The sequence below is a fragment of the Camelus bactrianus genome, chromosome 9, assembly GCF_048773025.1.
Source record: "Camelus bactrianus isolate YW-2024 breed Bactrian camel chromosome 9, ASM4877302v1, whole genome shotgun sequence".
NCBI lineage: Eukaryota > Metazoa > Chordata > Mammalia > Artiodactyla > Camelidae > Camelus > Camelus bactrianus.
The window spans coordinates 10,065,341-10,090,288 of record NC_133547.1 but is presented as its reverse complement, the minus strand read 5'-3'; the positions used below and the strand labels follow the sequence as shown (position 1 = coordinate 10,090,288).

General features: G+C 49.9%; 1 protein-coding gene across 3 annotated transcripts; it reads right to left on the bottom strand.

Annotated features, from left to right (window-relative positions):
- Positions 1-1,753: 1,753 nt before the first annotated feature.
- XRCC1 (X-ray repair cross complementing 1) lies at positions 1,754-24,333 on the bottom strand. Of its 3 annotated transcripts, XM_010946763.3 has the most exons (17): positions 24,154-24,331; positions 23,205-23,297; positions 15,161-15,271; positions 9,582-9,740; positions 8,599-8,676; positions 8,397-8,502; positions 8,095-8,204; positions 7,908-8,019; positions 7,535-7,793; positions 7,144-7,260; positions 4,544-4,637; positions 4,266-4,398; positions 3,904-3,955; positions 3,671-3,810; positions 2,489-2,579; positions 2,022-2,097; positions 1,754-1,928 (listed from the first exon to the last, which is right to left on the bottom strand). In XM_010946763.3, exons 1-17 carry the CDS (start codon positions 24,202-24,204, stop codon positions 1,815-1,817), a joined length of 1,896 nt encoding a protein of 631 aa, XP_010945065.2. In that variant the 5' UTR covers positions 24,205-24,331; the 3' UTR covers positions 1,754-1,814. The 3 variants fall into 3 exon arrangements, with proteins under 3 accessions (XP_010945065.2, XP_045366500.2, XP_074225619.1); XM_045510544.2 differs by having other exon boundaries at positions 7,908-8,204; positions 24,154-24,333; XM_074369518.1 differs by lacking the exons at positions 23,205-23,297; positions 24,154-24,331 and adding an exon at positions 22,432-22,572 and having other exon boundaries at positions 7,908-8,204.
- Positions 24,334-24,948: the final 615 nt, after the last annotated feature.

Sequence of the window (24,948 nt, the reverse complement as noted above, 5' to 3'; positions counted from 1 at the left end):
ACATGCTTAGCATGCACGAGGTCCTGGGTTCAGTCCCCAGTACCTCCATTAAATAAATAAATAAACAAATAAATAAATAAACAAACAAACCTAATTACCTTCTCTCCCCTACAAAAAATAATTTAAAAATCTAAAATATTAAAAAATAAATAAAATCAGGGACTCATGTCTGTTTTTTCACACATCTGAGCTCCATGTGTTTCACACGTGGTAAGCGTGGTTGGCAGAATAATGGCCTCCCACAGATGCTCACGTCCTAATCCCTGGAACCTACGAATATGTTACATGGCAAAGGTGAATTAAGGCAGCAAAGGAATTAAGGTTGTTAATCGGCTGACTTTAAAACAAGGAGATTATCCCAGGTTATCCGGGCAGGTGCAGTGTAATCAGCAGGATCTTTAAGCGTGGAAAATGAGACAGAAATCAGTGTCAGTGATACAGCCTGAGACTCAACTGGCTGCTGCTGGCTTTGAAGATGGAAGATGAATGGAACGTAGGCAGCTGCTAGAAACTAGAAGATACCAGAACAAAGACTGTCTCCCGAAGCCTCTGGAAGGAGAGCAGCCCTGCCAACACACTGATGTTTAGCCTAGTGTGCCAGACCTGGAGTTACACATTTCTTTTGTTAAGATACTAAGTTTGTGGAAATTTGCTACCTGGCTCTGACCCTGCCCTTTGCGCTACGACCTCTTCCTGACCTTCCCACTCCCAGGATGAAGTCCAAGCTTCTCGGCCTGCTGTCCACAGCCCTTTGGGACAGCCCTGTCTTCTTGCTTTCTACAGTGACGGCAATGTTCTCCATTTGTGCTGTCCAGCCCAGCAGCCAGTGAGCTGTGACCAGTGTGACTGGGGAAGTGAATTCTTCCTTTCATTTCATTGTTGTTAAGTTTAAATAGCCACCTGTGGCCACTGGCTACTGCACTAGATGACACAGCTACACGGACTGGGCCCACCTTTCCAGCTACATCTATCCCTAAAGCCTTGTCACCAAAGGGGCAACACTCCTTCAACTGCCCCCAGGCACCAGGGTGGTTCCCACTTCCTGGCCTTCACCCACACTGTGGCCCCTGCCAGAACGCCTTCTCATCTTCTACACTGATTTTTTTTTAATGGAGGTACAGGGGACTGAACCTCGTGCATGCTAAGCACACACTCTACCACTGAGCTATACCATGCCCCCCTACTCTGATTCTCTAACACCCAGCTCAGTTCCCACCTTGAATATGGTGCAGCCTTGAAGGGGTTCAGGATTTGGGTGGGTTGATTAAAGTGCCCATTCCCGCATTTCTACCTCCCAAAAGAGATGATGTAAAACTAGGCTGATAATGGTTACCCAGCTACTTCTGAGAGCCCTGGAGAAAGGGAGATGTCCCTGGCCCAGGGGAGCTGAGACTTCAAGAGAGAGGCTCACCCCCTGAGCATCCTGGACTGCAGCCCAGGACCCACAGAGGGACAACCAAGACACAGGAATGCGCTCAGAGCATCAGAACCAGCAGAGGGGTGGTGCCGAGCATCAGATTCCCAATTCCCTGCCACCTGCCACCATAGGGATGAGGGGCCAGGGAGAAGTGACAAAGAACTCCTCCCCTACCAGACCCGGATAGAGAGCCCTTTGTTCTTCCGGGACCCCAGCGCAGGAGTCACCAGGCAGTCGGAAGACCTGGCTCTCAGAGGGGAAGAAAAACCAAACAAAAGACTGAAAGCTGGGAGCCTATTGGGGGTTCTGGGAGACTCAAGTGAGAGGGACAGCTGCTCCAAACCAAGTCACCTTTATTAACCTCGTGTGTGTGTACACGTGCGCACAAGCATATGCTTCAGGCCTGGGGCACCACCCCGTAGAGCTGGTAGGGAAGTAACTTCTGCTTCTCGTTGCAGCTGTAAATCCATCGGGGACGGACGAACACCAAGGAGGGATTGTCCATCAAGGCCTGCGTTGTTGGGTGGGGCACACACGGGAACTGGTGAGCCAGGAGGGGATGGAGGGGATGCGAAGGCAGGTTGGGTCTCCCTCTGGGACTCACCTCCTCAAAGCTGGGGTCCCACTCCTGTGCCGTGATCACAAACTGGACCCGGTCGCTCATATAGTCCTCAAGCTCCCTGGCAGGAGGCAGAAAGAGGCAGAGAATCGGTGTCCCCCTTCCCCCTCTTGAAACCCTACTCCCCAACCATCCTCAAAGGCCAACCTCTCTCTGTCCCCACCTATGTCCCCTATGGACCACCTGTGGGTCCCCCACTCTCCCACGTGCCACTTTTGCCACAGCCACAAAACTGGCAGCTCCCACTGTCACCAGTCCTTCCAGAAGGGTGGTGGGGAGCCGTACTTTGGAGAAGAGGAAAGCAGAGGAAGCTGTGCATCCAGGGCCACTGGGCAGAGCGAGCAGGCTGGCATCAGGCTCCATGGCCTGTGCCCATCCTGCAGGACATGCCCCTTCGCCATCCTCCGAGTGGCCTTCCTCAACCTAACACACCCCCTCCCCCGGAGACTGACCCATTGAAGGCTGTGACATATCGGCTCAGCGTCCGCCGCTCGTCCCCAGGGAACTCCCCGTACAGGAAGAAGTGTTTGCCCTGGAAGAAGTCTGCAAGGGCGACAGGGGAAGAGCCGAGCATGAGGCCCCTGGAGCTCCAAGGTACCAGCCAGCAGCCAGCCAACACACGGAGGCAAGACAGGAAGGCCGGAGAGGGGATGGGGGTGTCCATGCACACCCTGGTGCGGGAAGAATCCATGATGAGCAGTGCTTCTAGCCAGGCCCATCTGAGCCTCTGGGGAGTTGTTTGTTTTTGTTTTTTGTTTTTTTTTGTTTTTTTGCCTTAATGGTAAAAGACACAATTACTACTTTTGCAACACGTCTCTTACACGAGGTAAATCACTTCATTAGCTTGGCCCGTGTTGGAAATTTTACAGCCTGCTACTTCCTCACCATGGCTGTCGCACTCCTTTTCACCTGTGCCTTCTCTGGCTCTGACCTTCAGGCTGGCTCTTTCTTCATTCTGGTTTCACGTGACTCTCCATCAGCTTCCCAATGCCACGTCTGAGGCTTTGGAGGATCAAAGTACCTTCCTGCCCATCACCCACAAGGAACGGGGTGGAAACGGCTTCTCTCAGGGGCCACTGAACCTCACCTCTGCTCGGACCCTCTGACTGCCCACTCTCCCTCCATTCTTGACTGGCAGAGGCTCTGACTCCTGCCCCACACCCCCCATGTTTATATCTGGGGTGACAGATAACCATACCAGCACCATGTAGGTTCCAACAGAGATTAGTGCCCACATTGTCTGTGTGCCCAGGCCCCCTGCCACACTGACAAAACTGAATCTGGGGTTTGGGGCCTGGGCACCTGCAGATCTTAGAAGCCCCCAGGTAGTCCTGAAGCCTAGGGAGGGGGACGCTGTGGCATGAGGGAGTGGAAAGCCAAAGGAGGTCACGCCTGGGGCTGGGCTGTGATGGAGGTGGTCACAGAAGTCAGGAGGGGACAAGGGAAGCAGAAGAGGATGCTGGAGGGAGGGGGATGGCTCCAGAGGACAAAGAGAGGGCAAAGGCTCGGGAGTGGGAGTGAGGAGACTGGGAGACAAGTCACGGAGGGCAGTAGCCATCCCAGGCCTGGCTGGGGCAAGTCATGGCAGAGAAGTGACAGGGCCAAATCCCACATCAGGAGGAAGGAGTTACTACCTGGTAGCTCGGGAATTGGCAGGTCAGGAGACTCTGGGGGACCTTCATTGTCTGTGTTCTCATCCGTGGATCCGGCATACGGGTCCTCACCATTCTCCCCCTGGCCAGGAGGCTGCCTGTGTTCCTTCTGCTCAGCCACCCTGGGGGAGACAACAGGGGTGGGGGTAGAGCACGCAACCATATCTGCCTCTGCCCAAGGCTGGAGCCACCCTGACCCCCAGCCATAATCCTACCTTCTCAGCTCATCCTCAGTGTCCCCAGAATCTTCACCCCCATGGTCCTGTCCTGTGGGTGGAAGCTTAGTCAACACAAGGCCACTGCCTTGTCCTATGGGACCCTCCCTCCCAGCCTCATGCCTGAGCACAGATGTAGGCATCCTAACCGTCAAGCTCAGTTGCCTTCCAGATCCAGTTATCAGGGCCCCTCAGCCCCACTTCCCCAGATCCACTGTCTGGGATCCAGCCCCACCTCCCTGAGACCCAAGAGCTCAGGCTTTGAGCTCCTTCTCCTTTTAGATAAGGGAGTCTGAGTCTCTGGTCCCTCCTCCTCAGACCAGGAGTCCAGGCCCCCAGCCCCTCCTCCATTAGGCTCTGACCTGACTGCTCCCCCTCAGTGCCAGCATCTTCCTGGGTCCCTGGTGAGGCTGGTTTGGTCTCTCCTGGGGTTGGGGGTCTCTGGGGTGAGCTGGGTCCTGCTGCCTGAGGGGGCTTGGCTTTGGTCTGGGGGCGCTGAGGAGGGAGGCTGGGTCAGTGAGGGAAGGGGCATCGCGGGTGTGTGCCCACAGAAGGCAGGAGTGGGGAGTCTGGGGTACCACAACATACCCGAGTCCTCCTCCCGCCCCGCCCTCCCCCACCCACACAGAGGGCACCGGACCTTCCGGGGAGGCTTGGGGGCTTCATCCCCGCTGCCACCGCTGTGAGAGCCCCCCTCATCCTCGCTGCTCGAGTCTGGCCCTGCCATGAGGTACCTGGGGGAGGAGGAATCGGGCCTCAGCCCAACAGCAGACACGTCCTCCAGAGGAGGTGGCGAGGTACTCGGAGCCACGGCCAGTGGCACTGACTAAGTACACGGGGTGGCCATCGTGGCCAGTCTCCTGGCTTGCCCCACCTTCCTCCCAGCTCTGGAAGGGCTCCATGGACCACCAGTCACCCAGCCACCCATACTGGAAACCAGAGCACTGCCTGGCTTCCCTTCCCTCTCAAGGAAGGAAAGCCTCATTTCAGAAAGGGAATAAAATAAATCAGAAATCATTTTCCCCTTTGAGAATCAAAGCCAGTTTCTCACTAGGTGAATGCCGACCAATTAAGGGGAAATTCTCAAAAGCAAATCCATTGTTAAAGACTTTGACACTATATTTATGGTTCCTCAAGCCACTGACACTTCAGGAAAAGACTCCTCCTCGTTCTGATCACAGTAACAACGGTCTGGGAGATCCTAGGTGCCGGGGACTGTGCTGAATACCTGGTAGATATGGAGTCACTGAATCCTGAGGTTGGTGCTGTTTTCACAGATGAGAACACTAAAGCCTGGAGGGAGGAATCACGTTGCCCCCAAATCCCACAGCAGAGCCCGGACGTGGCAGAAGCGAAAGAAAATGTGGGCTGTGCTTTCCTGGTTCTCCCGTTAACACCCTTCTGCATGTGATTTGTTTCAAAGCTGGTGACACACTGTTCGGGTCAGTCACCCTCACCGTAAAACCATGGCTCACGGGAAATTCAGAAGATTTAAAGTGTAGCAGTCAACTGAAAAATGGATGGTGGATTTACTAAGGTTTTTCTTTAAAGTGTTTTGAATTAAAAGATTTAAAAACCCTCAATTTGTGATTACTGTGGAGAGAGCCACCCTTCAGAAGTCTTCCTTCTATTGCTGGATTTTAAAAATATAAAGTGCTTTATCAATTTTTTTTTTTTTGTGGGGAGGAGGGTCAAAACCCTGTTGCAAATCCGATACTAAATCTACACGCTTTCCCAGGCAGTGATCCAAATCCAGTTACTTTGTCCCGAAATATATCCCCAGTCCATCCCTCCTCCCACCCAAGTCCCCGCCTCCTGCAGGGTCCCCACCTGCAGCCTCCTCTTGACCCTCCGCCCCTCACAACAGAGGTGGCCCTGCCCCTCTCACACCTTCCATGGCTCCCCACTGCTCCCAGAGGAGACCCTGGGCACCAAATGGGTTTCAGACTTCTGAATTTTTCAGATTTTAGGGAAGCGAATGGCAGGTGTGCAGTTTGGTATATAACACCCCCCAGTGGGGTATATGAAGGAGTGCCCTGTAAAGAAAACCCATTCATATTTCTGTATTAAACACGACGGCACGCTTAGTGGGATAAATGAAGTCCATAAAGAGCTTCACACAACTCAGGAGAATCACGCAGCAAGTGAGTTTGTGCTAAATGTAGACAATCTGTTGGTTTTTGGCTTCTAAGCGTGTTTGGATTCCAGAACTACAGATGAGGGGTCTGTGGAGCTGGGTGGACCCCAGGTGCTAGAAGCACTTTCTGAGCCGATCTACCACCTTCTCGTGTCCACCTCCACCTGCAGCCTCCATGACAGACTGTCTCAAACAGGCCGGGCGCAGCCCCAACACTGAACACACGCAGGCCTTGTCTTCTTTCCAAGGAGGTGACTCAAGTCTCCCCTCCAGTCCCCGGGCCGCAGATCTGAGCCGGCCCTTTCCCAGCTCAAAAGCACTTTATGGCTCCTGCTGCCCCGGCCTGGTTTTCCTGCCACGTCCTGCCTCCCACTGCAAGCCAAGCACCCCCTGAAGCTCCTCCAGGTAGACACAACCTTGGCTCCTCCTCCCAGCATGCTCTCCGCCTCTGCTCAGCCTGGCAAATCTCTCCTCCTCCTTGAAGACCCCTAGCTCACTGTGGTCCTCCCCTTGGGCCTTCCTTTCTTTTTTTTGATTTTCTTTTTTTTTATATAGTGAAAGGTTTTTTAAATTTTTAATTAAAAAAAAATTTTTTTAATGGAGGTACTGGCGATTGAACCCAGGACCTCGTGCATGCTAGGTATGCCCTACACCCACGCTTGCTCCAAACTTTTGTAACAAGTCTGGCCCCTCATCAAAGTCAGATGCCTTTGAGGGCAGGACCTCACGTTTGATGCCCAGCCTGGTACCGAGCAGGGCCTTTGGGGTCTTGCTCTGAATGGATGTAAATGGACCCCAAATCTCTATTCTCTACCCTCAGCCTCTGCAAACGCTGCTTGTCCAGCGTGCAATGCCCTTTTTCCTTCTCTGTTCCCAGAGCCCTCCACGGACTCCCAGGCAAGCCTCTCCTCTCTCCTCCGGGTCTCCCAGCCTCTGCCCCTGCTCCTTGGAAGTCTGCTGACTCTGGGCTCCCCACCTTCTCCAACGGCAGGCCCCAGCCTGATTTCTCTCCAGATCCCTGGCACTGCCTGGCCCAGGGATGAGGGGCAGGGTCAGTATGTGCGTCTGCGTGTGTAGAGCACACATGTGCAGTGAGGCCTCACCTCCGTGAGGGCAGCCGCCGCCGCATGCGGTGACAGTCCAGCACCCACTCTTTCCGCACTATTCGGCCACCAAGGCCAAGGACCTGGCTGTACTTGGGGGTGTTGGCGAAGGCACAGCTGTGGGGTGGGGGGCAGAATGGAGGGTGTCAGTCAGGTGTGATCTGAGAGGCAAAGGGCAAAGAGAGACAAGGGAGGCGGGGAGGGAGAGACAGAGGGAGGGAGAGACGAAGGCACAGGTGGGGGAGGAGCCAAGAAGACATAGGGAGATTGAGGGGAAGACGTAAGAATCAGAAGAGAAAGAGAGGCAGAGGATACGGAGAGAAAGCAGGATGGAGGAGACAGAGGCGAAGGAGAGGCAGCGGGGAGCATGGGGCTGGGGGCACAGGCCTACATGAGGTGGGTGCTGTCTGGAGTCCAGTCTGGCCGATACTTGGCCCCCAGCTCCAGGGCCTTGTCCCGGAGCTCTGAGCGGAAGGGGTTCTGGAAGCCACTCAGCACCACCACCACACCCTGAAGGATCTTCCCCAGCTCCTGCGGGCCAGCTCGGGGTGCCCGGGGCTCAGCGCCTTCTCCTCGGGGCTTCCCTGGCGCTGCCCCCCGTGCTGGGGCAGGGACGGGGGCAGCGGCTGGGGTACGGGTGGGAGCTGGCACTGGGGAAGCCGAAGAGTAGACTCCGTTAGTACTCCTGGGACGCCAGCCCAGCCGTCCTCCCTCGGACCCAGGAGCACCAGCCCGTGTGGGAACAAGGAATCCAGTTTGCTCACATTTGGGTCTCTTGAGGGAGGGCGGTGAGGGCTGGGCTGGCGGTTTGCTGGAGGTCTTCTTCTCTTCTTGGTTTAAATCCAACTTCCTCTTGCCTTTGGGGGACTCCTGAGGCTGCGGGGGTGGGATGGGTTGAGGCCTCTGGCTCCTCTCCTCCTTTTCTGCCCCACTAGGGTCTGATGACCTCACCTTGGAGGTGCTGCCCACGGCCTTGGAGGCCGGGGAGGCCGAGGAGGCGGCACTGGAGGCCTGCAGTGTAGCAGCTGCATAGCTGGGTCCTGCAGGCTCACTGGCTGTGACTACAGAGAAAGTGGATCCAGGTTGAGAGGGCTGGGCCCTCAGACCCTCTACTCCTATCCACGGGACACAGAGTGCTGTTCCCAAAAGCCAGCAGTGATCCAGGAGTCTGGGTCCCCAGCCCCTCCTCCCTCAGACCCAGGAGTCCGGGCCCCTGGCCTCTACTCACTGAGGACCCAATTTTCCACACTCACCCGGGAGTGTCTTGTTGATCCGGCTGAAGAAGAGAGCCCCGGGTCTCAGGGAGCTGGGACTCTCATCCTCCTCCTTCACACGGAACTGGCCGAGCTTGGTCACCTTCTAAGGTCCCACAAGGTCAGTGCAGTGGGTGGGCTGTGGGCAGGTGGGGGTGAAGAGGTGGGGAGAAGGCTCTGGGCAGTGGTGGGAAGAGCTTACCTGGGATGATGAGGCCTCTGCCTCGTCTTTGTCTGGGGGGCTGTGAAACCGTATAAAACTCAGGCCATAGGGGGCGTCCTGGGAAAGGAGGGGTGGGACTCAGGGAGTCTGCCAAGGACAGAGGGCTGGCCCCAAAGCCCCTTTCATTCAGGGAAACCCCTTTCTGGCTCTTTCCCACTAAGGATGCATGTGCCCGAGGAGGTGCCCGGATGATAATGACAAAGACAATACCAGCGAGCTGTTACTGAGCCCTAACTGGGGGTCAGGGTCAGTGCAAAGCCCTTCACGAAGCCCTGGCAAAGGCTGCTGGGTGTCTGAGTGAATACACTGTGCACCCCAAGTCCTGCCTGCGGAATGGGAGGAGGCTGCATGCCACTTTTGAAACTCGAAAAAGCTTCGGGCTCTTTCCTCCTCCACAGAGTGGATGCAGACCATAAGACGGAAGGAGCCTGGGTCCCAGATGACCGGCTGAACAGCTCCCGGGACAGATCCACAGGTAAGAAGTACACCTTTGTGTGCTGTATCACACACTCGGGTCCTGTCACCGCAGCCTAGCATCCCTAACTGACAGCAACCCTATAAGAACCAACAAACTGAGGCTAGAGAGGTGAGGTCCCTTGCCTGAGGTCATACAGCTGAGAAGTGGAGTAGCCAGGTCTTAAACCAGCCTTCTGACGCTAGCTCTCATGATGTTAATTACAAGGCCTAAATCTATGAGGCCATGCCTCCACTGAGTCAGCGGCTCCCCCTTCCAATTCCCCCGTAGTCTTGCAGGTCAGCCTTCCTAATTTTCCTCCAGTAAATGAAGATTCCTATGTGGGGAGGATCTCAAACATTTCCAGGAATGCAGGAATCCAGCCTCCTCATAATCCCATGGGGAGACCAGCTGTCCGGTCTCCCCAGCCCTCTGGGACTCCAACTCGGCCCCTCCTCTCTTGTGGCTCAGGCCCGAGGACCCCGCACCCAGCTCCCACCCAAGGTACCTTGCTGTAGGGCTGGCTGCAGACAATTTTGACACGGTCCCAGCGCTTCTCTGCTGCTGCCCGGACCAGTTTGTCAGGCCCAAAAATGCGAACACGGTTGGGGTTTGAGCCACTGCGACTCTCAGAAGGGGACATGAAGGAAGAGGTGACCAGAAGGACCTGGAAAAAGGCACAGTGAATGGGAGCTGGGCCTGGCCGGTTTCGGTGACACCTCCTAGGGGCTGGAGGAGGGCAGGGGCCCCAGCAGGGACGAGGGAGTCACCAGGTCCAGCTTGTATGTCAACGTGCCTCAAGGTCTCTAGACTCGTCTCTTGTTTCTGGGCCTCCAGTCAGTCCTTAACTAACACAGACCCCAGAGGGACACTTCCACTTCCAGATCTGGACGATCCTTATCTAAATCCTTCCACAGAGTCTTCCATATCTGGCCAGCTGCAGGCTACCCAGCCTAAGGAACCCTTTGGGATGAGGATCTTCACCACAAGCCCAACGTGCAAACACCTTCTGGAAACACGTGGAGGAGTCAGCAGAAAGGCAAGGGGAAGGAGGCCAGAAGTGACAGCACAGAAGTCTATTAAGTGACTGTCTCTCAGTCCGCACGCACCCTTGGTGGCTCAGTTCCGTGATGCTGAGCAGGGTCCATGGGCTCCTTGTCAGGCTCCACCAACAGGGGGCGCGAGAGAGAGGGGATCAAGGATGGAGGAAAGAGGAGGGCTCTGCTGTCTCTGGCAGGTGAGCAGCAACCCAGGTGTGGTTCCTTCTGCAGCTGTTTGCCGGGGTTGGGGAGGGGGACAGCAGGTGAATCCAGTTTGCAGCTTCTCAACACTTGCAGAACTGGCCTCAGGGCATCCGCTCAGGGACACAACAGAACCAGCAGGGAAGCACCCCTTCCTCACGGTCTGAGTTTTAACTCCAAGGGCCCTATCTCCAAGCTTCTAAATATCATTGTTTCAATAATTCCAACCTCTTCCTTTGTTCCTCCAACCCTAAGATTGGTGGCCGCTCCCTGCCATTGCTTCTTTGTCCAACCTTAGTCTTCCCACCTCTTCAGGTTAATACCTCATCACCAATTCTCTCTGTTAAATGTAATTGGGGCAGTTTCAGTCTCCTGGTGAAACCTTGACCAGTACAGCCGGTGGCACTGACATTGGCGTTTGCCCTATTGCTGATTCCAGGGGCCACAGAGCTTAATCTGTAAGAGCTCTGGGTGGTGGTAACAGCGGAGAAGGGGAGACAAAGCCTCGGCTCCAAGCCAAGAAGAAAGGCATCTCAGAGACTGTGGCCACAGTGCATGGAGCTGGGCCCTCCAAAGGGCAACACCCTTTGTGTGTAATTTAGGGGGACATGTGTCTCATGGGAGAATCAGTGGGAGAATTTAGCTCTCAGGGGACAGCAGAGGAAAGATGAAAAATTCTCTCTGGAAACTCCTAACTGCGGGTCTGTACTCAAGGAGTTGGAGGAAAAATCCACATGCTACCTGTGTGGAAAAACCCAAGTTGAAAACTATAAGTGGTCCCGTGTATGCAGTAGCACCTGATGCCAGGGCAAACCCCTTTAGGAGGAACGTATTCAAACCAGGCCCTCAAAGAATCCCCACAGATATATTCCCCAAGAACAGAAGTTATCTCACACACACACACACGCACAAGGCATGAGGAAACAGGCCGCCATGACTTAGGGTCAACAGAAACCACAAACTGTGGACTCAGACCCACAAAGACTGCGTGTATTAGCACTATTTACAATAGCCAAGACATGGAAACAACCTAAATGTCCATCAACAGATGACTAGATAAAGAAGTTGTGGTATATTTATACAATGGAACACTACTCAGCCATAAAAAAGAATAAAATAATGCCATTTTCACCAACATGGATGGACCTGGAGATTGTCATTCTAAGTGAAGTAAGCCAGAAAGACAAAGAAAAATAAACAATAAGTTCATACTGTATAGCACAGGGAACTATATTCAATATCCTGTAGTAACTTATGGTGAAAAAGAATATGAAAATGATTATATTTATTTTCATGTATGACTGAAGCATTATGCTGTACACTAGAAATTGATACAACATTGTAAACTGACTATACTTCAATAAAAATACATATACAAAAAAAGAATTCATGTATTACATTATCAAACACACAATAAAAGTAAGTGTGTTTAATAGTTTAAAGAAATAAATGGAGCTACAGACAGTACAGACAGCATGATGGAGCAAAAACTGACCAGTTTTGAAAAAAGAGTGGGAGAGCTGCATGTCTAACACTAAGGGATGAACCATGATTAGTCCAAGCATTAGAATTCCCTCTGCCAGTGTTGGTCCAAGGACAGGCACATGACCCAGGACTGGCCAATATGACGTCAAGAGGAAGCCTGCTGGAGGCTTCTGGGAAAGATTTTCTTCCCTCATTAAAAAGAAACAGAGGATGGAAGAAAACCACTGCATTTCTGCCATTCCACCCCTCCACTTTCTGCTTTTTTTTTTTTTCCCCACTTTCTGCTTTGGATGCTACTAGGTGATGGATGGAGCAATGGCAATCATCTTGTAACCATGCAGCCAAGACCAAAAGAATCAAGAGGTGCCCAACTTAGCACCCTGACTTTGTTCAGCTGCCAGATCAACTCTGGGTCTGCCTAATGCTGGACTTCTCTCCTAAGGAAACTATAAATATTATTTGGCAGTAAGCCAGTTTTAGTTGGGCAAAATCTATTACTCAGTCTCTTTTCTGACACACTGTAAAATCCATGAAATTAGGAAACAAAAGCTTTTTGCTGAGAAAAACACATACTGTAACTAGCTGTCTCTTTGTGCTCAGCCCTGATTATGAAAAGGAAACAACAAAGATGAAGAAAATAATACAGAAGGGAAGCCATCTTCCTGGCCCTGACTATACTTGTTTATAAAAGGCCTGTTTTTGAGCTGATGGGGGAGCTGAAGTATCATCTAGTGACTAAATGAAGGGGCAACGCAAACTGTGGTTGGCAGCTGCCACCCATACAAAGGGGGAGCTTTCCTCTGAATGTATTCTTCTCCCATTCATTGTAAAGAGAAAACAACTCCAGCTGTTTTTATCATCCAATACTGTCTTTAAGGTTCCAGGATTAAACCTTTATTCTCTAGACTGGGTTAACCTCAAAACCTTAGGTATCTCCTTTGTAAAATTAGGAGGGCTAAAAAAAAAGAACATGTTGTTGATTTTGTAGAAAACGGCATTAGTTATTATAATACGTGCCTTTGGCTTGGGTTGTGTAAGTGACATCAACACGGACCAGCCCTGCTCGACCCTTTTTCCTTTTCTTTCTTGGCTCTTCCAGCTGCATCTTGTCTCTGGGCAGAAGCCAGACATTGTAAGCCCCAGAGTCTTTAACTCAGTCTTGGCCAGAAGTTATATAACAAAATTTCCAGCAGAAGTTTAATTACAAACTTGAAAAATATGGGACACTATTGACATAGGGTTCTTTTTAAAAGTTTGGTTTTTCTGAGGTGTAGTTGATTTATAATGTTAGTTTCAGGTGACAGGGGTTTTCAGACTCTGAAAAGATGAAGCTAGCCATTCCATCTTTCCAGGTAGAGAAGAGGGTGAATAATAAAGATTCATATGCCAGATTAGATAAAGTTTTAGCTAACAAAGCACTTTCTCTGTTTCCATAATTACAAAGTAGAATTTTGATCTAAATCTGTTTGCCAAGAAGAAGAGAGAACTTTTTTTTTTTTTAAACAGTCCCAAAGACTGTTGGTTTTGTTTAAAATTTTAAACAAGGAGGCCATCAGACTAGGTGACTCTGGTGCCTTAAGAAGCCTAAGTAAACCAACCAAAATTTAAGCCAGAGTTGATGAACTCGAAATCTAAGAAAACGAAATGCAGGAACAACTAATCAGTCAAGTAACCACAGGGAACTATACTGTAATAACCTTTAATGAAAAAGAATATGAAAATGAATATATGTATATATATATTCATGACTGGAACATTACGCTGTACACCAGAAATTTACACATTGTAACTGACTATACTTCAATTAAAAAAAAAAAAGTCATGTAACGAGATTTTCCCAAGTAACGCAATTGTTTAAGCTCTAGCCAATTAAATCATTGCTTTGCTTTGCTTCCATGTCTTCTCTCTAAAAACCTCTGTCCCAGCCTGCCCACAGAACATCCCTAATCATGTTGTAGTTTGGGCTGCCCCATTCACATTATTTGCTCAAATAAACTCTTCAAAATATAATGTGTCTCAGTTTGCCTTTTTACAACTTATAGAACCTTCAGAATAAGAATGTGTGTTCAAGGGGAACCTCATTTGTTAAAATGTACCTTGTATGGCAGAAAAAGCACTTGATGAAATTCAACACACATTCATTTAAAAAATTGGCAATATCAAGTATGAGTAAGGATGAGAAGCAAAGAGAACTCACATACTGCTGAAGGGAACATAACACAGTACAACCACTTTGGAAGAGTGTCGATTTCTATTACAGTTAAAACATATACCTACCCTAAGACCCTGCAATTCAACTCTTAGGTATTCACCCCAAAGAGATCTTATACAGAGGCTTATACAAGAATGCTCACAGCAGTCTTTTTCATAAGAGTCAAAAACTGGCAACAGCCCAGATGCCTGCCAACAAGGGAATGGATGAACAAATTATGATCTACGCTTCTGGTAATACTGCTCAGCAATAAGGGGGAACAGACCGCTGACATATACACATATGGAAGAACCTCAAAAAAACAGTTCATTGAGTAAAAGAAGCCAGCCACAAAAAAAAAACACATGTTGTAAAATTCCATTTATACAAAATTCTAGGACAGGCAAAACTAGTCTGTAGTGACAGAAGAGAGATCAGTGGTGGCCTGAGCTGAGGGTGGGAGGGCTGACTGCAATGGGACATGAGGGAGTTTTCAGGGATGCTGGCAATTCTCTACGTCCTGATTTGGGGGATGGTTACGCAGGTGTATACATCTTGCAAAACTCTGACCTGTACATTTTCTTGTGTGTAAAATATACCTCAATTCAAAACAATTTCTCACTGCAAGGAAAAAAATCTTGTAGGAACATGATTTATTCACTTAAAATTGTAAAATCTCTTTTTCACAGTCTGCTTCCTTTTATCCAAAAACATTCTGTTGATTAACCAGTTGACTAATGATCTCATCAATCCAGCTGGAATTAATGCAACCAGTTAAAAAAAAAAAGACTGGGCCAGCTTTCAAATATTCCTTGTAGAGCAAAAGGCATCCCTGCCTGTAAATGTTTGTCACAAATGAAGCACCTGACAGAGGCTTCCCAAGCAATTCAGGATCTCAGTTTGCCGGCACATCTCTGAGAAGCTCTGGGACCCGAGGAAAGCAGTTTTGCTCATCACAAAACAAACGGGTGCCTCTGGTTCTTTACGCAACTGCGATGCAGTCTTGGCCTTGGCCCTGCTGTGTATGGCTTACTCCCTGGGTCTGCTCTTTGCCTCTTTGTACGCTGGGGTCTTCCAGAGGGCTGAGGTCAGTGCAACTTGTCTCCACCCCAGCCTGGGGCCCAGGAGACCCTGGGGCGGCAAGGGGGCCCCACTCAAGCCCCTGCTTACCTCATAGTCTTGCTCCGCGGCCCCTCCAGCCGAGCTGCCCACCAGCACCTCCACGAAGGCCGAGCCATCATTCCCGATGTCCACGCTGTGTATCTGCTCCTCCTTCTCCAGCTGCAGGGGAGGGAACGCATGCTGTCAGTGCTGCTCTGCACACCCCCTGGGCTTGCTGTGGGACCTTGAAGACAGATGGCCCCCATATGGGCAGCCACGTCTCCTTGTGATGCCAACTCAGTGACAGTGGGGGTCGAGGCTGGATGTTCCCCTGGGTTCCCTGCACGCAGTACAAGGTGTGGCCTGGAGTCAGAGCTCGAAAATATTCACTGACTGAATGAACAAGCCCACACACCCCCTTCCCTGACCCCTCCAGACTTGGCTAGACCGGCTTATGACCCGCTACCACAGAGCATTCCTTGCAGACAAAGGCACAGGTGTCACCTCCACCCCCAACCACACAGGACCCTGTGGAAGCTCCCTGAGGGCAGGGGCCTGGTTTTGCTCACCACTGATGCCTGGATTGGAATCCCAGCTCCACCACACCCTAGCTGTATGGCCTTGTCAGCTAACCTCTTGGAGCCTCAGTTTCCTCATCTGTAACATGGGGGTGATCACCATATCGAGGATTATGCACATAAACACTGTGGCCACAGGGTGAGGCATGGAGCAGGCACTCTGCCGCTGTCAGTCAGGAGGCATTATTAGTTGATGCTTGATAATTATTTGTCAAGAGAAGAAAAGAGTGAACTGTAGGAAGGCTTCCCTCAAAGTTTCTGCCACTCCCGCATGACAGTCAAAGGCACAGAAAGCTACGTGAGGGTGGAAGGCAGTTAGGAACAGCTGAAGCAAGTCTCCTGCTTTCCAGTCTGGGGCTTTTTTATTTGGCTCCTAGGATGACAAGTTATTTTGACCCTCAAAGGCATCTTGCCCACCACCCTACACGGTCCCCTCTGCCCTGTCACCTCCTAGTCAGGAAGTCGCCCAGACACTGCCTGCACACTGCTACGAGCAGGGACATCCCTATAAGGGAGGAAGGAACCTGGACCTGGGGGCAGGCAAGCCTGGGTTCAAATCCAGCCCTGCCATTTCCAAGCTGTCCAGCCCTGGGTGATGGACAACCTCTCTGAGCAACAGTTTCCTCACATGTGAAAGGGGAGGGGCATCGTAATAACCCTCCTTCTGAAGGGAGTTGAGATGACACAGAATAATAATCACCATGACCCCCAGCAATTGCAGCAGACACCTAAGTGCTCATGATGTGGCAGACACATAACACCTGTGTCTTCGCTCTGTGAGACAGGAGAGAGAAAATTTTCTCTATTTTACACAGGAGCAAGTGGAGGCAGGAAGCGGTTATGTAACTTCCCCAAGGGCACGCAGCTCGAGCCCAGGCAGGCTGGCTGTAGTCCCCGCGTGCTCCTCCACCCATCACAGGTCCGTTGGAGAGCGCCTCTTGGGGATGCCTGCTGCCCCCCCCCCCCCGCCGCTTCCTGCTCTGAACCCTGGGATGGCATGCGCAGTACCGCCCAGGTTTGCGAGAAGTCCCAGGCTGACTACTCAGCTTCTGGCTACACTCCTCCAGCCACACGGGCTTCCCTCTGTCCTGGCTGGCTCCTTCCCACCACAGGGCCTTTGCACCTGCTGTTCCCCTTGCCTGGCCCACTCGTCCCCCAGACCTTCCCACAGCTGGCTCCTTCCACCATTCTGGTGTCTGCTCAGATATCACTTCTTCAGACAAACCAAAGTAGCCTCCCTCACCTCCTATCAGGTGCTCTTCTCTATCCCCTCACCCTACTTTTTCTTCATTATCACCACTTGATACTATATAGGTACACTTTTTATTTGTATTTGTCTAGCAGCTATCTCCCTCACCAGACTTTTAGCTCCATGAGGGCAGGGACCATATCTAAGTCACTCCCTAATGTGTCCCCAGTGCCGGACACCATGTCTGGTCCTTCTCAGCTCTGCTTACTTACTGTTGTGTGATTCTGGAGCAACTGGTTCCCTGTCACCCCTTGTGCCTGTTTCTTAACCTGTAAAATGGAAACAGAAACTGCTTCTACCTCATAGGTTTGTTGTGAAGATTCAAATGAGGAATATATGCAAATCCTCTTAGAATAGTGCCTACCATCGAGCAAACACTCTGTCAATGTCAGCTGATACTACTGTCACAGAAGGCCTTCGATACATTCCTGATGGATGGACAGATGGACGGGGAGCCCCAGTAACCATCTGTCGAAGGAACAGTGCCCCTGAGTTGTATCCTTGGCTCTGTCCTCCCTCCATCTGTCACAAAGGGACATCACGGCTAACATTTAAAAATTCTTAAAATAATGCCATTTGCAGCAACACTGATGGACCTAGAGATGATCATACTAAGTGAAGGAAGTCAGACAGAGAAAGACAAATATTCTGTGATATCACTAATAGGTGGAATGTAAAAAAATAGTACAAATGAACTTATTTACAAAACAGAAACAGACTTATAGACATAGAAAACAAACTTATAGTTACTAAAGGGGAAGGGGCGGGGAGGGATAAACTGGGAGTATGAAATTAACAGTTGCACACTACCATATATAAAACAGATAAACAACAAGGACTTACTGTTTACTGTTTACAATATCTTAAAATAACCTATAATGGAAAAGAACCCAAATAAAGACATGTATATATACACACACACACATACATATATATAACCTAATCACTTTGTTGTACACCTGAAACTAACACAATACTTTAAATCAACTATATTTCAATTAAAAAAAAAATCCTCACTGTGTGCCAGGTGCTAGGCATATTAGTCTCCAACTGCAGCTTTAACAAATTACCACAAACTTACTGGCTAAAAGCAACATATCTTCCAGATCTGGAGGTCAGAAGTCTGAAATGTGGCCTCACTGGGCTGAAGTCAAGATGTCACAGGGCTCCTTCATTCCTTTTAGAGGTTCTAGGGGAGAATCGTTTCCTCGTCTTGTTTCTAACTTCTAGAGGCTGCCTTTGTTCCTCGGCTGTGACCCCTTCCTCCATCTTCAAAGCCAGCAATGACATCACTCCAACCTCTGCCTCTGTTATCACATCTCATCTGACTCTGGTTCTCCTGCCTGCCCTCCTTCCCTCATAAGGACCTTTGTGATGACACTGCCCCCCACCCCCAATCACACAGGCCAATCTCACCATCTCAAGATCCTCAGTTCACCACATCTGCAAAGTCCCTTTTGCCATGTAAAGGACATATTCACAGGTTCTGAGGATTAGGATGTAGACACCTTTTAGGGGGACCATTATCCTGTATACCACACTTGGCTAAGCTCTCCCTGGGCCAGGCATCACTGAATCCTCACAACTACATTGGGAGGAAGGCTCTGTAACTCTCCCAGCTTTACAGATGGGAAACTGAGGCTCAGACAGGTAAATAAATAGCTCACACATCACACTCAGCTAATGACTGGTAGAGAAATTCAGACCCTAACTCCTTTCCAAATCCCCTATTTCAATCCTTGAGGTAAAAACTCAACATCTCTACCTCTCCCACATTATAAACCATGGGACCCTCCATCTACTAGGATGTATATATTTGTATTTTAAATGAATAATTCTTTTTTCATATACAACAACTTCTACTTTAAACACACATATACTCTCTTGTCTTTCTTCTTTTTGATAAATAAAAAATTTCTGATAAAACATGGAAACAACCCAAATGTCCATTAGCTTATCAATGGATACACATTGTTTGGTATTTACCTACAATGGAACAGTATTCAGCTGTGGAAAGGAATAAGGCACTGATCTAAATTACAACATGGAGGAACCTCAAAAATATGAACCTAAGTGAAAGAATTCAGACACAAAAGGCCATATATCGTATGATCTTATTTAAATGAAATGTCCAGGATAGACAAATCCATAGAGACAGAAAGTAGATCAGTAGCTGCCAAGGGCAACCTGGGGAAAGGGGAATAGGGAGGGACAGCTTAATGGTTACTGGTTTCTTTTTGGGGTGATGAAAGTGTTCCAGACTAGAATAGTGGTGATGTTCACAGAACACTATCAGTATATTAAAAATCCCCAAATTATATACTTTAGAAGGTTAAAATAATAAATTTTATGTAATGTGATTTTTATTTCAAGAAAAAAAAGAGGTGAGTGTTCAGTATCAGCTGTTAGGAGAAGGGCTTACGCACAAGATGACTCATTTGTGGCCCAGGTTTGTGTGCGCGCCTTTCCCAGGAAGACAAAATGCATGACTGCAAAACAAATGGAACATGGAAGGTTTGCAAAGTCCCTGAGACGTCTTGTTAAAAAAAAAACTGTTCCACATCCATGAAAGGCAACGTTATGCACCATTTAAAAGAATAAGGTAGAAATTGGTGCAATGACAATGGATTCCAAGATACAGTGACTTGGAAAAAAAACAAGGGAGGGAACCATGTACATACTATGTACTTTTAAAAAGGGGTGGATATGTACACTTGCATGTGGAAAGAGTGATCCGGGGGGGCCACACAAGAAACTGCTCACAGTGGTTACCACAGGAGGGAAGACCTGGGTAGCAGAGGTCCGGAAAAAGGGCAGGAGGGAATGGAAGCAGGTGGGGAGGGGGCTTTCCTTTTCAGTGTCTACCCTCCGTTTTGTGCCTTCTAGGTTATGCACCACATACATATAACACTCATTTGAAAAGTAAGGTTAATAAAACCACAGTGGTTATCTCCAACAATGGAATACTATCCAGAAATGAGAATGAAACTTCTCTAGCCGCACCCAGGAAGGAGGATGAAACTAGCAAACAATGCTGGGCGGGAGCAGAGCAGCCAGACATAAAAATATTCTATACTGTGTGTTTCTGTTTATGTCCAGTTCAAAACCAGGCAAAGCTAATCGATGCTGTCAAAAATCAGGGTCGTGGTTACCCTCTTCAGGGAGTGGTGACAGGAAGGAGCACAAGGGGATGAGGTGAAGGCGGAGGGGGCGTGTTCAGTTCCTTGATCTGGGCGTGGAGTACATGGGCTGCAGTTTGTGATGATTCGCTGGGCTGTGTGCTTGGCTGTACACTGGCGTCATGTCAGAAGAAGGTAAAACATTTAAAAACACCACGATGGGTGATGAGTAAACCACTGACAGACACTGAACATTTCTTCTAAAGAATACACCTCCAGCAGGGCACTGGAGTTACACCTGGGCTGCACCCCAGCCACCCTCTCTGGCCCAGGGGTGGTTAGCAAAGAGGTTGGAACTGCCCTCTCGGGAGCAGGCGATGGGTTGGCGAACCTCTTTCAGCCACTGCAAACAAAAAAAGTGTGTGGCGCTGTCACAAGCAGGGGGCTGAACCCCAGGGGGTAATATACAGATATTGTGAACTATTATTTGGAGGAAAAAATACAGGATAGGAGGAGAACCCACAGATTTGCCTACGTGTCTTATGTCCAAAAATTTCTGCTTATCATTTGCTTGAAGAGAACCAAAATTAGCATCCAGTGAATTTAGAGTCACCCTGCATACTGGCAACTGCCGTCAGATTTTCCAAAGGGTCTCCAACATGAATTAAATTAACAACCACTACAGTGCTGCCTACACTGCGCTTGTCCCCTGCAGTTTGTTCTCAACCTGGAAATCAGAAGAGTCTGCAAGAACCTAAAGCAGATTCTGTTCCTCCTGTGCTCAGAGGCCTTCCATGGTTCCCATCTCGTCCAGAGTAAAAGCTTAAATCCTTACAATGGCTTTCAGGCCTTACGCATGTTGGGGGCCCTCTACCCTCTACCCCATCAGTTCCTACCTCGCTCTGCCGGCTAACTCTGCTCCACTCACACCACCTTTTTGCTGTCCCTCAAGCCCCTCAGGCACCAATCTACCAGCCAGGCACCAGCCTGCAAAACATCAGCCTGCCTCGCAGCCTGTGTTTATTCCACAGATATTCACAGAGTTCACTGCTCAATGTCAGCTTCTCAGGGAGGCCTTCCCCAAGTCCCTATTTGGACAAAAACCTCTCACCACTGCCTCTTCTCCCACTGGAGGCATTCCTCATCCCCTTAAACATGTAATTTCCTCCACAGCACTCATCCTCTGACACACATTTTACTTCCTGATTTGTCAATGTGCCCCTGCTAACATGAAAGCTCCACAGGACATATTTTCGCCTGGTGCTGCCCACTGGACTGTGCCCCAGTGATGGGCCTATAGAAGGCGTATTTATAAACAAATAAACCAATGACTCCACCCACTTCTGGGTCTACAGGTCCTGTCCCTGCACTGACAACTCCTACAACTGTCTCCAGCTCCATGCTCAATTCCCAACTGCCTCCTGTATGTCACCCCTTGGATGTCCCAAAGTCACATCAAACCTGGACGTCCCAACCAACGGGTCACCTTCTCCAGCTGTCCCTTCCCTAGGATTCCCATGTTGGTGACAGCTGCAACAGCTCCCTCAGTCCCCCAGGCCAGAGACTCCCGTGCCTGGCCTGGCCCCTCTGGCTCCCTCACTCCTCATATCCTGTCTCCTCTCTGCTCCCACTGCAACTGGGGTGGAGAACCAAATGTGATTTTCCTGATTTTATAAGAGAGCCCAGCAGAATCATCGCCCAGTAATAAAAACCATGAATCCCTCCCTTTACACAAACACCTGCATGTTGACAGATCACTTTTGCAAACATTATGTCACCTAACCCTGGGCTTCGGTTGCATTATTCTCAACGGACATATGAGAAAACAGTTTCAGAGAAATGAACCCATGTGCCCGAGGTCACAGAGTGAGTAAGAGGGAGAGATGGGAACTTGAATCCAGGTCCTAAGACTAAACTGTCAGCAACCTGTTTTTCAGTTTGAAACATTGGCTCTAAGTAAGTTGTATAACCTCTCTGGGCCTAGTTTCCTCATCATAAAATGGGATAACAATAGACTCTCGGTCATGGGGTTTTTATGTGGATTCAATGAATTAAACCATGTGAACCGTTGAGAATGGTGACTGGTGGTTACACTGTCAAATAAATCTTAGCTCTTATTATTATTACTATGTGAGAGGCCTGAGAGGTATTTAAACTCCTAAAATTATTCAGAAAGTCTTATAGGTCTGTGGATTTTTCATGGGAAGAGAATCCTCAGCTTCTCTCTAATTCTCAAAAGGATCTGTGAACCCAAAGTTTTTCAAAACCACTGGGCGAGAAAGAGACAAAAATATGTCCAACACAATCATGTAAGTCTTGCTCCCAACATCCCTCCTCAAACACCCCTACATTCAGGAGGAAGAAATGTGGCCAAAATCAAGAAAGCCAACTCACTGTATGAACACAAGGCAGTATGACAAAGTGGTTAAGAGCACCAACAGTGGGTTCCAGTCTTAGCACCGCCATTTATTAGTGGTGAAAACAGCCCTTACGTCCTCCCGCTCCGTGAAGAACCAGATCACGCAGGTAAAACACCCAGGCCGCACCTGGCAAAGAACAGATGCTTAAAACATACTTAGCTCTCTTCTCTCACCAGTCTCTTATGCCTGACAGGAACAGCCTGTTTGGAATTTGGTAACCATCTCTGGTCAAATTACCCTTCCCACTTTGCCTTCCTCCAACTTCACGGTCTGTGGTGCGGATTCCATAAGAGCATGTACCAAAGCCCTCAGCATCCCAGAACTGATAGCTTAGACCAGCCACTTCACTTCTCCCCTCCCTATGCTTCAGTTTCCCCATCTTTAGAAAGAGCTATTGATCAGCTTAGATGATCTTCTGAGACAACTTCCAGCCCTGAGCCCACTGACTTTAGAAAGCAGGATACATGGCAATGATTCACTCTGTTCCAGGTGAGGAAGTGGAAGCCCAGAAAGTAGCGGCAACCCACCTGGGCCACATGCTGACTCCTATAGTCATCCCTGGCCTAGTCCGTTGATCACTGTTCTCTTCTGCTAAGGGCCACAAGAATCACACTGCTCATTTTCCACATAAGGCCCCAAGGGAAAGTGCCTCAGCCTCAATCTACTGCTGGTTAACCCAAGAGCAGAGTCTGGACCCTGGGTCTCCAGACTCCTATTAAGAAGGAGAGAGGGGAAGGGCAGGATCACCTGGAGCACCACAGAGATGGTCTTCTCACCCGCCTTGGCGGCCCGCCATTTCCGGTAAGTGTCTGCCTTGAGAAGGTTTTCTGCACAGTGGGCCTGGAGAGAAGAGTGGGAAAGGGAAAGTTAGGTACAGAGATGAGAGCTAGGTTCCCAGCTCCCAGATTTCTCCTTTGAGTCCTCTGAGATCCCCGAGATTTAAGTTTCCCTATTAATTCCCCCGCACTCGGCCTTGAGTCCCCTACAGCATTTTCTCCTGGAAGTTCACCTATGAGCCCTCTAAGGAAGCTCCTCTATCTCTCCTATTCTCTCTAGAAGTTCCTCTATTCCACATCTCTCCCAGAATTCCCTTATGGCCTCTGAGAAATTCCCCCACGATCCTCCTCAGAATTTCACGAAGTCCCATTTATAAAAGGAAAATCAAAATGAAGTCGGTATGGCTAAGAGCCCTCTAAAATGGAGCCTCTGAGGAATTGTGACTCTGCAGGTCTCAGCCTGGATGGAATGTGACCTTTTGACCACTTACTGCATTAACACAGGCATCTAGAACACCTGCCAGAAACTCAAGATACTTATCAAATACTTACCATAAGGTAACTCCAGACAGCCTATCTATTTATGGGACCCTTTACCCTAAAGTAACTCATGACAGCCTATTCTTTAAAGCCAAATATTTCTTTACATGTATGAGTCAACCACAATTCTCTCCAGAAACTTTGACAACGCTGTGGCCTTTGTCCTCAGAAGCCCGACTCTTTCTCGTTCCCAATACTCTCCGTTTTCCAGGAATCTGTGTCTCCCGAATTGCAATTCCTAAGCCCCCCAAATAAAGTTCTTTGTTCTTTGCAGCCCCACACTGATTATTGTTCAACACCTTTTGGACTCCCAAAGTTCTCCCAGAGCCCCCTCGTGAATTCCCTTACTTCTTCCAACCTCCCCCACGCCGGTCCCTCACCGAGTCCTGGCTACTGCAGGACACTACATGGCGGAGGCGGATCTCCGGCATGTCAACGTCGCGGGCTTCGCCTGGCCAGAAAGATGCAGGAGAGTCTGAGTTTAGGGGGCGGACATGGAGTGGTCCCTGCGCGGGCTTAACTGCGCAAGCGCGCGAGCCTCGGGCCTTTCAAACAGCGGCGCGCCGGAGGTCGCGTCAACACTGCGCAAGCCCAGTGCGGCTCTCCGGAGGAGGGGGAGAGGCGCTGAGTTCCCTAGCAACGAGCTCCTCCCTCCTCCCTCGGGCCAAACCTCTCTCTAGCCCCTCCTCCCGGTGACAGTCACACCATGCTTTCAGCGCGCCGAGCAACCGGAGCGGCCTCCGGGATTGGTCCCCAGGAGAAATTAGCCATTCTCACCATTCTCACCACCTAAACCGAAGACCAGAAAGCAAGAGGATTGCAAACCTGAGTGAATTTTTGCAGGGAGCCTGGAGCCTACCACCACAGGATCCCCTCCACTGGTTGCTGGCTAATCCCCCACCGCCCACCACCACACACAGAAAAAAACCTTTCAAGATTACGCCTGAGGCCAAAGGAGAGTGGGTAAAGGAGCTAAATAAAACACAAAGCATGTGCCCAAACCAGACACACACACCCAGCCTTGAGTGCTTCCAACTGTGCCTCAGTTTTCCAATGTGACCTGTGGGCATCTGTCTTCTACCACGCCTGCCCCTGCCAGTTGACAGGCACCTCTCTGTTCAGTACCCGAGAGACCCAGAAGTGCATCTGGGGGTGAGGTCGGAGCCGAAGACAGC

Excerpts from the sequence above, each read along its gene's own strand:
- XRCC1 (XM_045510544.2), bottom strand. The coding sequence starts at position 24,204 with ATGCCGGAGATCCGCCTCCGCCATGTAGTGTCCTGCAGTAGCCAGGAC. Across the intron at positions 8,677-9,581 it reads GCAGCCAGCCCTACAGCAAG|GACGCCCCCTATGGCCTGAG; the intron begins GTACCTTGGGTG and ends CTCCTTTCCCAG. Across the intron at positions 2,098-2,488 it reads TATGTCACAGCCTTCAATGG|GGAGCTTGAGGACTATATGA; the intron begins GTCAGTCTCCGG and ends GCCTCCTGCCAG.